This window comes from Gnatocerus cornutus, chromosome 6, assembly GCF_029298725.1.
Source record: "Gnatocerus cornutus isolate USDA-ARS CGAHR chromosome 6, icGnaCorn1.1, whole genome shotgun sequence".
In the NCBI taxonomy this organism is placed as follows: domain Eukaryota; kingdom Metazoa; phylum Arthropoda; class Insecta; order Coleoptera; family Tenebrionidae; genus Gnatocerus; species Gnatocerus cornutus.
Window position 1 is genome coordinate 6,144,606 of NC_142238.1, and position 16,265 is coordinate 6,160,870.

The window sequence follows — 16,265 nt, forward strand, 5'->3', positions numbered from 1 at the left end:
ATTTTGGTAATTTCAGTGCTGCAAATTTTTTCCGGAGTTTTTAGTGCTACAAATCTTAGAAATTACGACTGATGCGGTTTTCGCCTTCGTTTTTTTAGCATTTTTGTTGCTATCCTCTAAGATTGTGAAAATTCGACTAAAATTAAGAACAACAATTAAGCAAAATCAGGAACCCTTGTAGAATATTTCAGTTTTCATAAAAAATCATTTAAAAAATCCGCTTGGTTCTCGAGATATTTTATTATAAATTTACATTAACATAAGCAAAATACAGCTGCAATCCCCTTAACTATTAGCTAATTAGATAGCTCATAAAATCAGATTAAAATCTGCGTAGGTAGTATAATTATTTTTCTTTGTGAATAGGTTCATTATCTCTAATTATGTTTAATTTTGAATTTGTTTACCAACACCCCCGAATTTTTAAAGCAGACTTTAATACGAATTTATTTGTGAATTTTCACAGTCGAGATTTTCTCATTATTGTGACAGATATTAAAACAAGAAACGGAAAAAACGTATCCAAGAGCGAAACTCTAGGGACTGGAGACGGCATCTTCGTGATAATTTAATTTAAATGGACGTATCATCTCTTTTTTCGCGAGTCTGTATTTTTAGCCAGTTTTTACTGTACAAGAGAATGTCACAGAGAAAATGATTGGTAAATCGAATTTGGTAATTTATCGTTTGTCCCGTTGTCGCCCTCGGCATCGCAAAATCGCCCTTCAAATAGGTGAAAGGAGAGTAATACGTCCAACAATTTACTAAATACACCAGCGATTATTAAAATAAGAAATGTTGAGTTTGCTCCACGAATTGTGAGTCAAGCAAGGCCGTTCGTCGCGTCCGTTGCGGATTTTCGACAAGGTCGTAATTTTTTTACGAAATCGCGATTAAATAATGCGTCTACTCAAACTGTAATAAACACCAAAAAAATCACTTTTAGGAAGTGGCAACACAAAGTTTCCCAATCGAAGTTTTAGAGAATTTCTGATGCTTGAACAAACACGTTGTGAAGGTTCGGGAGATTTATCGAACAAAAGGGTTTAAATTTGACACTTCGATACGCAGTGGAGAAGTTTCGTAATTTTCTTAAACCAAAATGAAAGGACCTCACTTTTTCTATTTTTCGAAAGGTTTGCTCTTTCACTTCCGACTACGAATATTAAAATCTTTTAAATGACATGGTAAATGTCCATTCGTTATACGTGCTAATCTCAAAATTGATTCTGCTATGTCCACCTTGGCCTGACAATTGCTACTTGGTATTTATTAAAAAAAATTCGAGTGATTTATAGATTCGCTTAACCGCTTTTAATTAAATGCGTGGAGAGAAAAAAGTATAAATCATTGAAAACCACTAATCAATTTTGATAATGTAGTAAATGAGATACGTTTTAATGGATTTGAAATACCACTCGGAATGCCGCACTGACATAATAACACCGATTGTAATTTTCAAGGAGTCGTAATGGCTACTGCAGCCTTAATTGCAAGAATGATCTACATTAACTTTTCAATTTTTTTAACCTTACAGTAATTTATAATTATGGGCACAATTGATATCTTATATCTAAAACAAATGACCGAAGCAAAATTTGTGACCTTGTTTGTGCCCCTTCAAATTTCATAATTTAATAAGTGACACGTGTGTTTATTTTTCACTTTCTGAAAAGTTCATTTTAATGGTATTCAAATCGTATTTATGGTGGGACGTTTCTGTTTGCATTGATTATGTAATTTATTTTTATTTGGTTAGCTGATTCGAAAATTAAAACTTTTCAACACTGAATCGTGCAGTAAATAAACCTGAATAAGCTCTCATTATCAATTGTTCACTTTTACCACACATTTGCGAGCAACTTTTTTCATTTACAGCAAAAAATTAATTTCATTTTACATAAAAACTTTCAAATTTAGACACAATTACTCAATTTTGATTGTGAAATTAATCACATTGATTCAATCAATCAGGTTTAACGTAGATGTACGACAACACTATTATTCTAATTTCTACATAAGTACATAATTAATTATCTAACTGTGAGTTACGCTTGTTTACAAACAACACGTGTCAATTCCGCAAAAAAAATTAATAAGGAATAAGACAAATTTAGTTAAATAAATATACTGACAATATAATTACCGAACTGATGGGTAAAATTAATTTAATTTAAATTCAATTCAATTGTACATAAAAAGTTGTTATAATTATTATCTTGTCACATTATCATAATTTCATCAAACCGTGATTAATCATTTATTTGCAACTTCATTATGTAATCACAAACTATTTATTTTTATTATAGTCCCTGCATTTATGTCTAATCTAAATTATTTTAAAATGCAATTCGTCATTATCATATTACAACATAAGGTGATTCAACAGATTTAATAATTTTATTGAAACCTTTGAAAATTATATTCTTGCCTGTCAATCTAAACAAGTTTTCACTTTATTGGACTCTTTAGCCTCTTAGCAGATTGGATTTTCTAAAAGTTTCAGTAGTTCTTGAATCCTCTCAACACAAAGAAAATATTTCTTTTAGTCTTCAGGTTTTAAGGCTTTCCGTTTTGCTTTTGTTTATATATTTTGTAGTGGGTCACAGATCAGGACATGTTTGAACTGAAAAAATATTTAAACCCTTTTAAATTTTATTTTAAGACACGTGTATGAGTAGAATGTCATTTTTAATACAGTTAGAAAAAAAAATAAGTCAATTAATTATAAACTAATTATACATGTCCTGGCATAAAAAATCTTTAAACAATAAATCATAGTCGGTTGAGTTATTCAGTATACCTCATTGACATTTTTAGTTTGACTTTTAGACATTAAAGTTCTTTTGTTGGTATTAATTACTACTTATTAAGTGATATTTATTCTGATTTTAAGATCTAGAAGTAGATAAGTCTCGATTAAAATCAACCTACGAAGCAGTGTTGTTGTTTATTACGTAATGCTGCAGTATTTGAAAAACAAACTTTTCCATTATTAAGCAAATAGTATTAACCTACATATTTTATAAATTAAAAGTAGTTCCGGTCGTTTTGTTCTATGGAGACATTTTGTTCCATCAAACTGATTACGATAGATGTTATGTTATGACAAAGTTGAGATCGACAGTAATACGAGACAATGGTTTTGATATCTTGGCATTTATGTTCATGTACTTTCATTTGAATATTTTGTGCATCGAGTAATAAAAATGTCAAAATCGATGATACGTGACTTGTCAATGTACAAGCCAATGTACCCAATTAAGTAATAATTGTTCAATGTAATCGGCATGCTCCCAACGGCCTCGCCGTATCATCTTCAATGATGCCATTAACCGTGTGGATTACTTTCAAATCGTAACCCGATTACAAGAAAATGTTTAAATTTCTTATTAAATGCAATTATGTTGTTTGTGTCGTAATTAACAATCGTACAGACTCTATTAATGGCATGTCACTATCCCAATGAGCTTGTTTTTACACGTTCTTTGTGAACTAATCGATTCGCCACTGTTGCACAATTGCGTCAAAAATCCGAAAAAACTTTGCTCCGGATGCATGTTTCGCTAGCCCACTTCTGACATGTTACAGTCTAGTAATTTTTTTTCGACACACTATTAATCCACAATTCGGTGTGTGCGATTGGTCTCGAGATATGTTGCTTGTTTCGTACACATTGTGCATTAAGTTTTGTAATAATTCGGAATGTTGGCCTCTGGAAAGGTGGAATTAGAAATCGAATGTGAATTGCTTGGCTCTAACAGCTTGGAACAGTAGAAGAGAGAGATCGGGGCTATAACACTAACCGCCCGCACTAACGTCCTTGTCAAGGATATCAACTACCGTCAACACTTCTTTCGGACGAAGCACTCTACTGACATCTCGTGGTTTTCGCTGAAATATCGCCAGGAACGGGTTCGATCGATACTGTCTGGATTTTTTCGGGAATTTTCTTCATTGCTTTTTTGTTACGTAACTGGGAAAGAATAATGAAGGACTGCAACAGACGGTTTGTTACGTCCGAGACAAAGAACCAGTTAATAAGATTCCCATTATTCACTTTAATTACATTCTAAATAATTTCAATTTTTGAACAAAAAATAAATAAACCAGTTCAACAGTTTTTACAACATTGTTATTTTACTATCAGGCGAAAAGACCGATCGTGTTGAAATCTCTTTTAAATAGAACGGGAAGAAGCAGACGTTGAGGTAGGACGATAATATGCTCGACGTGTCTGAGAGTGTTAACAGTCAACAATAGTTTCAATTAACTACTCGGCTTACTAATATTTTTCTTTTATTTCAATTGACTTAATGACTTCTGATACAAACAGACGGATGTTAGTAATACTATTCCTTTGTTGCTCGTTATTAATTTCCTTTTGTTTGGTTTATAGCCCGCAGAGAATGGAATCGCTTGCAGGTTTTGCACAAGCTTACCATCAATTTATTATTCGCAAAAATCCAGGTAAAACTAATGTTTCTTTTAGATTTCGATTTGAGAAATTCCAATAAGCAAATAAATGTAATCTGAAGAAGTTGAGAAAGACGATCCAATATCTTTTTTAATTTTGTTACTTTCCTTACCACTGCTCTAAAAACGTTTTGAATCAATACAATTTGTTATTTGTTACACAACAATTTGCAAACAAGAAATGTTTCCCTTTTTATGATGCTGCAACGTTGACTATGCACTTTCCTCTTTCTCGGCTACATTTCGTTATTTATTTCCTTTTGTAGTTTTACTTGCAATAAATATTCACTTGCGTATACAAAACTCTTTGATATAAATTTAATTTTCAGACTTTTACAGTTACTAGCATTCACACGAGTTTTAATAACACCATTCATCACGGATATTTCTGTTATTCGTTTTTTGCAGTTACGGTTTATTAAACACCTTACATTTTAAATTACATTCACAAAGAACATTTTCATTCTCTTTACATTCATTGCATGTGTGTCAAAATAAGCCAGTGTTAACTCACTCAAAGTTAATGCTTTGTCATTACTTAACTATTTCAAATTTCCGACATTAAGCTGAGCTTTTTGAACTATTTAAGCTCATGCACTATGTGAAGTTGTGCTTACCTCGCTGAAAGCCCTAACTGACAAAAAGCTTCTCATTTTCAACTCGCAACAAAGTGTAAGTTTAAATTATTGTAAATTCATTCCGTGCGCTACTGTTTGAATAATTCATTCTGTCTTTCGGTGAGTTATGAAAAAATACAAAAGAGCCAGAAAAAGCTCGATAGAAAAAACTGCATCGATTTTCTCTGTTCCTTTCAGTGTGTAATAAAAGAGAAGGTGTTGACAACAACTAAGCAAATCTAATGCATGAATCTGTTGCTACCACACCCAAGCTTAGGCGAGTCCTTGATTGTTTTTATCTGTTGTTTTCGTTCAACCAAGTCCGTTCGATATGTTAATTTGATTGTTTAATATTATTTACTTGATATGCTTGTCAGTCCACATTCGCTGAATAAAATCGATTCGACCCTGACCCACATTTTTTGGATATTTTGAATTTTCACTCTTAGAATCAGAAATGCACAATATGGAACTGCAAGGAATATACTGCAAGGTACTAAACGAACAGAAGTACGAATAATAAAATGTATCTAATTTAAAATTCAGATGGCGAGTAATTTGGTCTTCAGCACCAGGAAAATATATTTAATAGTTGTAATAGCTACAACTAGTACTTAACTTAGTTAATAAAACCGTCGTAAAAAGATAACTGTAGATAAATCTAATTCTTATGTAAATACTTGGCTTGTAAAGAGCTCGATTTTCTTAATCCAAATTTCAGTTTTTTGGAGTCAGTTTCTGTAACGTTACAAAGTGTCAAAATGGTTTGTTAAATTTTCAATATAAACAGAATAATAGCTCGATAATCGCTTACGCAGCACGGGCCTGTCCGATGTATTTACAAAAGTTGCAATTTGTAGGTTAACGATTTTATAGTTATGAATATCAACGCAATCATTTGCATACACGGTCAGAATATAACTCACTGGTAATATATTTTACTAACCTTTATAGCAAATAATATATAATTATCTTAATCCACCGTAAATGTCATCAGTACCAACCTCTGCTTAACAAAAAAAATTCGTTGGACCATCACAATTATCATTTAATCGTGACATTTATGACTCCATTCATAAAAACTCAGTTGAGGAATTCGTAGAAAAACCAAACATTTGTTTTTCAAGTTTCAAGGTTTCCAAATTAATTAACAGTGAGTTTAGAACTGCATTTTCAACCTCTCAAGTTTATTGTGCTTATGTAATGATGCAAATCATGTCGGAAAAGAACGCTCCTAAAGTGCATATAAACGTGAGAATGCAATTAAAAAGTCGATACAGCTTTAAAATGAAAATTTCCAAGTAGATATTATCGAGCTTTTCTGTGCCCCTGGTTTACTGCATGGTTTATAAAATGCGCCGTTAAGTTTAAGGATTTATTTTATCCTGTAATTAAAGTAGAGATGTAATTAGTATAAATGACGGTAATTAAGTTCTTTACAATTTTTCCTGAAAAAGTCACTTTGTGCGATACAACTGTGGTTGGGATAAAAGAGATTGAGTGCTTTTATGGAAGATTGATAGACTCCCACAGAAAGATGCGACAAAGTTGTTGAACCCGGAACAATAGTATTGTAATAACGACAAGACGTTAATCCAAAGTCTGGGATTATATGCAAATTAGAGAGAAGACATGCAGACAATTATTCAGTTATTAAAAAATCGTGTGTTATGTCATTTTTCAAGTTACTTTCATTACATTACGTTTTTATTTCATACCCTCCAATTCCTAACTTTGCAGGACTGATTTCAGGCCGGTAAATTGCTACTATGTGGGACTGACTTGATATTGGTTTGTTCTATTTTGTTAACAAAACTCATCGTCCTAAAACAGCTTTAAAATTTTTACAAATTTTTTTTTACAAAATTATTACAATTTTTAAAAATTTTCTGCAGGGAAATGAGGTTTAGGCACATGTTACAATCAAATTTACAAGTATTATCCTATTTTTTTTTAATTTTGCCATATAAAAACGCTCAACCGTCCAAATTGCGAGAATGAAATATCCAACAGTGTAAAGAAAAGGACTAATCCCAATGAAAACAAAATTTTAATTGAAATTATTGATATAAAACCGTCTGGCTATTTTTTGTGCGTTGTTGATTTACAGGTAAATTGCGCAGTTCACACGATTGTTTACTTTTACCTGCTACAGCCATGTATGTATAAAAATGACATGAACTGCAAAATTATTGAAGTATTTTAGTTTAATTACAACATTTGTAATTCAGAAAGTGCCAGCTTCTATGTTGCACTTTTACCTTTTACTTTTGTAGGTAATTCGCTTATTATCACTTTTACTTATAATTTTGGTCCTCTCTTTCACATTTCATATGTCGTAACATAATAAATAATTATTAATTGGATTACTTTATATGGACTTTTATTGACAAAATTGGTCATTCCATTTCCGTTTGTTTCTCTTTTAGTGGTTAATAACCATTATTCTATCCATAAAAAGCCCCATTCAACGAATTATTATTTCGTTGCTTATTAGGCTTTTTCCAGCAACTTTCACTATGAAAAGAGCTTTTATAAAAGCTTTCCTAAGATATCTAGACAAATGTATATTCACGGATTTATGTCATATTTATTTTAATTTCCCTAACTTTCCAATTATTCTCACAAATGATATTAAGACGAGAACAGCCTTTTCCGTAATCCAAAACCTGAAAAAAAAATTCAACCGTTTCAAATATATTAGATTTAAGTCAATATAACTTAATTTCAATAATCATGTTTCTACTTTCTCTGGAAAACAAATAAAAGTATTACCTTGACATATAACCGGTTTTCTTTAATACAAAAACTAAAAACTGATATGCAGCTTTTTCAATTGTATTTTTTCAACAGAAAATCTCGTTGTGCAGCTGTTGATAATTGAATACGACATAAATTATTTCTGGTATTGGTAATTACATGATGGCTCTGGCAGCTACTGTAGTTTTAGTAAGCAATATTCCAAAATCCAACTAAATTAGTGCCGTCATCGATATCCTCTCGCTCTTGATCAAAAGCGAAGTTTAAAGACCGACGCCAGTTTTGAAAAAAAATCCCCACAAGTACCTGGTAACCCGCACAGAAATTCGTTAATTAATTAGTTCTGTTCTGGTCCTAAATGTGGTGCTTTGAAGTGAATCGATCCGTGTTAACATTTCCTGTCAACTTTGATGCCCTTGATCTGCAGTAGTATTTGATTAATAAAGCGCCGTGTCACCGACGTCAAGGTCGAAAAAGACAGGTCAAAAATCCAACATTATTGACAAATCACTTTCACTGATCGTCTTTACGTGAACAGGTGTGATCGTTTGTTTCTCAATCTTCAAGGGGTGGGTTTGCACGTTTGCACATTATTCAGTTTCACGATTCTAGCCTGCAACTTTAATTTATTGGAGAGTATATTGTTTGATGGACGATGTGAAATTGACGGTTTGATGATTGTTCGTTGCAGAATCAGAACACGAGGATTGTGAGATTGGACGTCGAAGGACGGAAATCTATTTGTGCCAGACAAGCGAATACCTTGGGAATGAAAAGGCAGTTTTGCTAAATTTTAGTTTTATTGAACCCTTTTTTCGATAATGAGTAGGTAAATTTCAAGTGGCCTTTAAAGGTAAATTTATAACTATTTTTAGATGCTTTTTGCTACCGTGTTATAATCTAGTCTTAGTTGACATTTACGCAGTTTTTAGCTACTCTCAGTTTTTGTGTTAGCCATTTAAAAACTCATTTGCTTCGGTAAATGTATGAGCAAGCTACCGCTTTATAAAACATGGTTTCACATTTTTACATTATTAATTACGATCATCGATTTCTTGTCATCGAAATTGGTATTTATTACTCACCTCAACATCTTCTATTAGCGGTTACACGCAAAAGATTTTTTCTTGTGTGATGAGATTCTTTAAATATTTGCTCTTCGCTTTAAATATTTATATGAACTCATTTTAAATCCGTCGGTCTTTTTATTATGTTTGATTTTTAATCCGAGGTTTAATTTAAATTAAGCGATTTAAATCTCCGAATGAGCTGGAATTGTAAAGCCCTTTAAAACATTTCCATTGAAATAAAAAAAACTCTTTTCAAACACACCTCATCATCAGTGGTGTTAATGTAAAACAAGAAGTCAAGATTTTTTTGGTTTTTATGATTAATGCTTAAGTAAAATCGCACAGACATTCATTTTGTAGGAATGTATTTTTTGATAAACAAATCAATTAATCAATCAGAGTTAATTAAGTCATTGACACCTCGTTTTTACATTGATAACAACAAATGATAGCCTCCCGTACAAATTCCGTCTATAACTTTAATTTAATAACATAGATACTGTTATAAATATAGTTATAAATTTTGCAACATTCTGTTATGATATGATATTTTTTTATAATGTTGTAATTCATTATGGATCGACACGGTGATGCTTTTTAAATAAGACATGTCAACAACTTTGTGATGAGATTTACACAGCACTTAGAAGATGCAATCTTTGAGGAAGTTTGCGGAATTAATAGTTCAATTACCTGCGTTGCGTTGATAACAATAGCTATAAAAATGCATTCTTAAATGTCACAAGTTCATTTTTGTAGTGTAACCAGGTAAGATGCATAATATGCATAATTTGTCATGTAAATTCATAATGTATACAACAACTACACAAATAAATCACGAATTAAATGTCAAAATTAATAATCTGAAAGTCATATTGCACATTTGGGTGAACGTGTCAATGCAATAAAATTAACTTCCTGCCATTGCGCACCATAATGGCGCGATTCAACGCGGTATTTATGCAGCATTTTCACGTTTTTGTATCCTAAATTGCAAATGAATTACCGAGCTACTGCGTATTAAAATAATGTTTTTGGAAAAAAATAAAAACAACGAGTCATCGCATGATGTAAAATTCCCGCTAGCCAAATTAATCCACATTTTTCTGCTCCATTATTACTTAATAAATAATTAGTTGGTACAGTGAATGTTCCCGGAACAATAACATCATGCAAAAAACGTTCAACCAAGAAAACGTTCACTTAACTTTTGTGACTTTCATCGCGCTCGATGTTTCTTGTAAAAACAAAAAGCTATCAAACAAAACACGGAAATTACTTTGGATAAAATCACCGCGCAAATTGGGTTCAACAGAAAACACAGGCAAGCTTTTGTGGTTTTATTGAAGAGTATTAATAATTCAACAAGTTACGTATCGCATCCAGACATCTCCATTTATCGGGCAGATAGAAGGGCTCAAAAACGTGAGGAAAAGGCGTGTCGAAGCCCGTGACTCTCACGACAGGTGCCTCCAGATGTAAGAAACATTCCTCCTTCAAGAAGAATGACAAACACAGTGTAATTACGTAATGACTCCTGTTCTGCATGAATATTGATTAACGTGCATGTGACAGCAGATTAGCACATGTGAAGATATTTTTTGGAACCGCGATAATGCAAAGTTCTGTGCGGCAGCCAGATAAACTCAATTTACAGGATGTTTGAGGTTGTGGGTGCCGAATTTTAAACGTAGATAAATCAATAATAAATCGTACCGTGGCTTCACATTTTTTGTACAAAAAAGGTCTGCCTTGTTTACGTTCGAATGACTTTTTGCGCTTGCTTATTGAAAATTTACATAACTACTAATAACCTTCTTCTTTCGTCTGGAAAACACAATTTGTAAAGTCCACAACTCCCTTATTTTGAAGACTGTAAGTATCCACAACACCAAACACCCTGTTTTTGTACTTTTATAGTTCCTACATTTTTCAGAATCGCGGGAATCACATTGCTGATGCTTTTTAAGGTTCAGAGAGATCAACTAATTTATTGGAACCTTAGTTCTGCCTTGCTAGCAAACATTGAAGTAAAAATTCTAAATTGTTTGTACACACAGTATTTCCACCTCAAAAATCTTGTTTTGATTTATTGGTACACGACTAGACCGATTAATCACGAATATCATGATGGATTTTATCTCGAAATTATACAAACAGTTGTACGTTTCTAGCAATGTGGAAAAAAACGTTCGCAAATGGTGTCTGCAACGCGTGTCTTGTTTGTTTCGTAACTCCAAAAAAATCTTCATATACTTAACATGACTTTGATGAGCTAATCCAACAGACACGTAGACAGATTAGGTAATATTTATGATGAATATGCGATATAAAGCCAAACCTGAATCGTTGCAGCTAACTCGGCTCCAAATCCCCCAGTCAAAGGAGCCTCATGCGCTATTAGAACTCGTTTCGTTTTCTTGACAGACTGAAAAATTTGCAATAAATCAGATTACATCCAATCAATAACTTCTCTATATTCGAACAAAGAACCACCTTCAAATCGAATTATTTGTTTCTCAAACGCGGTATTGAAGTGGGTTTCCGGTTCCTTAAGCATCTACTCTAACCGGATTCAAGATAAATTATTTCCATCAGTCCACACCACGGTCAATTCAATTAGGTAAATGACGAGGCTAACAGATTCTCGATAATTGTTGACAGAATTGGAATCGAAATTTAATGGATTTATGCACGATTGAATCAAATTAGATATTAAAAATTGTATTGCATCACAAAGAAAATTTCGTTGAAGGTTACCTGACAGACGGTACTTCGGTCCCAGGGTAAAATGGAAACGAGATCTATAACTTCACAGGAGATGTCAAATTTCGTTTTGGCCAAATGGGCTACTTCTAAGAGAACATGCACCTGTGTGCCCCAGCCAATAAGTGTCACTCGGTCTCCTGGAAAAATATAATAAACCGTAGATAATTATGAGAGAATTTATTCTAAGAGATCATTCTAGGAAATTGTACGTTAATGAATATTGTTCGGTGTTCAAGTAGCGTAAAATAGCTCATTAATAAATAAAACATCAAACCAACCACCACATATCGAGTAATGGGCCACTTCAAACTTGAAACCCCACTTAGTTTAACAGCCGAAGAGCGGCTTTGTACAATTTGATATCACTAGTGTTACTTAACGACGGTGATAGTAATTGCTAATGCTAATAAATAGCGGATTAAATGATCATTTTTAACAGTGTCGACACTAAGTTTCCAGGTATAATAAATCATCTGTTAATTAGTCAAGATCTATTCGTGCTTTTATCACTTTTGCATAACAAATGTCGATCTTAATTTAAAATCTCCTTGCTTATCGGTAATTATTTCTAAGTCCTCATTAACTGCTCCAACACAATTACTTATTGCAAACAGCCGTCCAAATTAGTATCACACTTCTATTTCATCAACTTTTATTCAGACGTCGCTTTTATACGTTCTAAAGATGGAATGGAACATGATTAGTTGAGTGCAGTCGCGTCTCTTTGACCTAGTATTAGAAATTAACAGTTTTCTTTTTTGAATATTTTAAGCTGATATCAAAACAGCCCTTTGAAGCACACATACTTTAGAGAGAAATTTCCTAAGTGCTTTTTCCTAGAAACTTGTATAGTTTGAAGAGGCCCAAATATTATTACTCCACATTATTAATAACAGTGAAGAATAACTTGGAAAATAAACAATTCCACGGTAATAAACTTCATTGTTTAATTTCTAGAAGTTAATTTGGTTTATTGTCATATTGTTAAAAAGATTACGAGTGTTTTCAAACAGTGATAAAAAATCCCGATAGTAAAGTGTTTACTTAAATTTTTTAAGGAAGTGGTGGTTGACTTCGTTTAGATTACGATAATAAAATTAATAATAAAAGGTACGTGTACCTAGAGTATTTTTTAACGAACAAACAGTTGTTACATACAATTATTTTCCAATGTAAAAGACAAGTTAACATTTAAAAATTGGTTTTAAGCAGATGAAAAGTACCAAACATCCTCAACATTCAATTGGAACTGCTTAAGGCAGTTCCTATCGACTGATCTAACAAGATATTACCTCAGTTTTCAAGAGATCTCGTTAGATTTGAATTTTACAAAAATGTAATTAAAAATGGTTTGAACTAATTAAGGAGGCAAGTTTGTAATCACAGATTCAATCGTTACAATAATGGTAATACTTTAATTGAATCAAAATTAATCCCTTCTGATCCGTGATAATTAAATTCTCACTATTGTGCACAAATCTCGAGCCTTGCTGCTGAACTCCTTCCCTAATTTATTGGATTGTAAGAGGCAATTAAACCAATAGATGGAGGTTATTTATAAACGCGAACTTCAGGATTGTAAGGAAACAAATTAAGTTCAAGTAGATCCTCTCACGTGCCAAGAAACCGATTTCGTTTGTGATAAGTGACACTAATTTCAAAATTACGTTTACGATATACCTACTAAGATTAGGGTGCGAACTGTGTAACATTCAACAAGTGGAGCAACAGAAAAGCAGAATTTCTAGTTACTTTCCGATTCCCCTTTGTGTAGAATTCCTTACTTTATCCAACAACTGGGTCACACGGTTGCGTGCTTTTGGTAAAGATATCAGTGCCTGTTTATTTCGCAGACTATCTGTCATTTCCGTATTTGGAACTTCCAGTTTATTTAAAAACCACAAAACCACTCGTTGCAAAGAGAAAATAAAATTGGATTTCACCCACACGTATCAAAAGGACGTCAACACACAAAATAAAACTGAGCTTTTATGTGCCACGCGATAAATCAAGAGCAACGATTTATTAATTTATTCAATCGACATGAGGAATTTAGTCGGTCATTATTTATACTGTGAAAAAGCAAAACGGATTTACTGTGTCATAAAAGGCATTGCGAACCGTACAAGCTAAAATATTCTACGCAGTTTATTTTCCTGCTGATCCAGGGAATGTTATTACGTTTTCAGACATATTTAAACAAGGCTCGCTTTCCAGGGAAAACTTATCTCAACCACAAATACCTTTAAGCAAAACATCCGCTCGTCCTATGGGGAAAACGTAGTCCTTGACTGGCACTTCCTCTACCGCTGCTCTATACAGAGCTTTCGGTTCAAAAATAATACAGGGATCGGGATCTCGGATGCAGGCCAGCAGGAGTCCTTTCGCTTTGATTGGACCGCGAGGTACGACTACCTGGAATTGCAAAGATCAGTGTGGGTTGCCTACTTAAACACACTGAAAATGAAACAAATAATCACGTCAATGTGTATGTACATACATACAAGAGATACGCATTATTGTTGCGAAAAGATTACAATTACGTAAGAATAAAATATTAAATGTTAATCAGAGTCTAAACTAGAAATGGTTTTATAGCATGCAAAGTCTTGCAGTCAGTCATGCCTTTTCTAATAATTCATTTTATGCAAATTTCTTTGAAATCATTTCCGTCCTTTCATATTTCTCTGATTGCAATGACATGCGACATTTCGGTAATCCTGTTTAGTGGTAATTTACCAGCGGTACATAAAATTCCCAGTTTGTTGTAAAATATTGACAATCCTTGATAAGTTCGTCAGAGTTGTGTCCTGTTATAATTAAATTTTCCTTTATGGTGCACATGGCATTTGTTGCGAAACTTCATCAGCTCTAATGAATTTCGACAGCACTGCAATGAAGACCTTAAACGAACCTTTAATCCTGGCGTATGAGCAAAATAAGCTTCAGGACTCTGAGAATGGTAAAGTGCGCCATGTCCGACAGCTCCGCAGGGCGCCCTGACAGTTAATTTTCCGCAGTCAAATTGCCCCCCGCTTCTATATCTCATTTTGGCCGCTTCATTGACTAACTGCAATCTGTTTTGTCAAATTATGTTACCCTGCAATTATGATTGTTAAACCTGGTCGAATGCCGGAAATATGTAATCAGCAAACTGAATCTCAGCTATTGCTGTCGAACCCATGTTGGCGGCACCGATCGCAAAACCAACAATTCCTTGTTCACATAATGGGGTGTTGAATACTCGACCAGCACCGTATTTAGATTGAAGACCCATTGTACACCGGAATACTCCACCGAATGCGACATCCTCCCCGAAAACTAGAGCACTTTGATCGGAGTGCAAGGCTGTTTCCAAAGCGCTATTGATGGCCTGGAACATGTTCATTTTTGTCTTCTCTCCTGAAATTTCTATAGTTTACACAGATAACACTTTACAGCAATCCAACATGTTGTGTTTTGTTCTTTTGAGTGCCCACTTCCTATAACAATGTTTAAAATGTGTCAACATTTGATGGAAAATTTTCATTTTTAGAACTTTTATGGAAACCCTTGACTTTAACACGCGTTGGGACGACATTTTGGGATCTTATTAAGATATGAAATTAATTGTTTTAGGCATTATACGAAGTTTTGTACAGTCTCACTAAATTATTCACGGAGTTCACGTCCAAAGTTTAGGTAGTGCACGTGAACACTTCGTAAAACTTTGCTCCGGGATATTACAAGGCATCCCAAATTTCCTACTGAAAAAAATCTGGTAACAAAGGTTGTAAAGGAAGTTAAGTCGAAGAGCTAAAAATTTTAATTATAACATTCCATTCCATTTCAGAGTGGCTGGAATTCCAGTAAAATTGCTTAAATCTGTGGTGCGTTCATTAGAACAATTAATTTACAATCGTGCACAATAATAAGCGTTGCAGGTCACAGCAAAAATTTAAATATACATTCGCTTTTAAATAAAGAGTAAATCATTGTCACCGCTTCTATGTATAATAATAAAGCATTACAAGAAAACAATCAACACGTTCATTTACCTTTGATGGGTGACTCTGGATCGGCTGTGTAAACAAAATGGTTTCGTTTACTAATTAAACTGTGAATTACACGTAGTTCGTGGAGGGTTTGTTTAAAACACAAGCTGCAGATTTTATTGAGCGCCATTTCCGAGAGTTTTTCTTTGAGAAACGACACAAATCAGTCCCACTAAACCACGTTGTATTCTTATTGTTATCTGAATGTTTAAAATTACGAAAAACCCGAAGCCCACCGACCTTGATGAACTCGCATTATCATTATCGTTATAATGGCACAATTTACATTATTACTGGTCGACTACAAGATGGTAGTGATAGTAGGAAAGTGGAAATAACAAAGTGTCGTCATTTTGTACGAAATTATGAAAATAATAACAAGTTGATAGTGAGGAGATAGAGAGAGTGTGATAAGGAGCCGTGGAATGCTGGTCATCTACCTACGAAAGTTGTTTTGATTCAGTGGGATTTCAAAAAGTGGTTTTAGGTTTATCGATTTACAAAACTAATTAATTAGTTGAAAGACTGGGAAGTTGGAG

The 16,265-nt window shown here is 33.4% G+C and overlaps 1 protein-coding gene across 2 annotated transcripts; it reads right to left on the bottom strand.

The window, feature by feature from the left end:
* Positions 1–10,249: 10,249 nt before the first annotated feature.
* On the bottom strand, positions 10,250–16,064 carry BckdhB (Branched chain keto acid dehydrogenase E1 subunit beta). Of its 2 annotated transcripts, none has more exons than XM_088039715.1 (7): positions 15,730–16,064; positions 14,814–15,103; positions 14,607–14,762; positions 13,936–14,107; positions 11,684–11,829; positions 11,265–11,351; positions 10,250–10,417 (listed from the first exon to the last, which is right to left on the bottom strand). In XM_088039715.1, the coding sequence occupies exons 1-7, from the start codon at positions 15,854–15,856 to the stop codon at positions 10,277–10,279; spliced, it is 1,119 nt and encodes a 372-aa protein (XP_087895841.1). In that variant the 5' UTR covers positions 15,857–16,064; the 3' UTR covers positions 10,250–10,276. The 2 variants fall into 2 exon arrangements, with proteins under 2 accessions (XP_087895841.1, XP_087895842.1); XM_088039716.1 differs by having other exon boundaries at positions 14,814–15,094; positions 15,730–16,062.
* Positions 16,065–16,265: the final 201 nt, after the last annotated feature.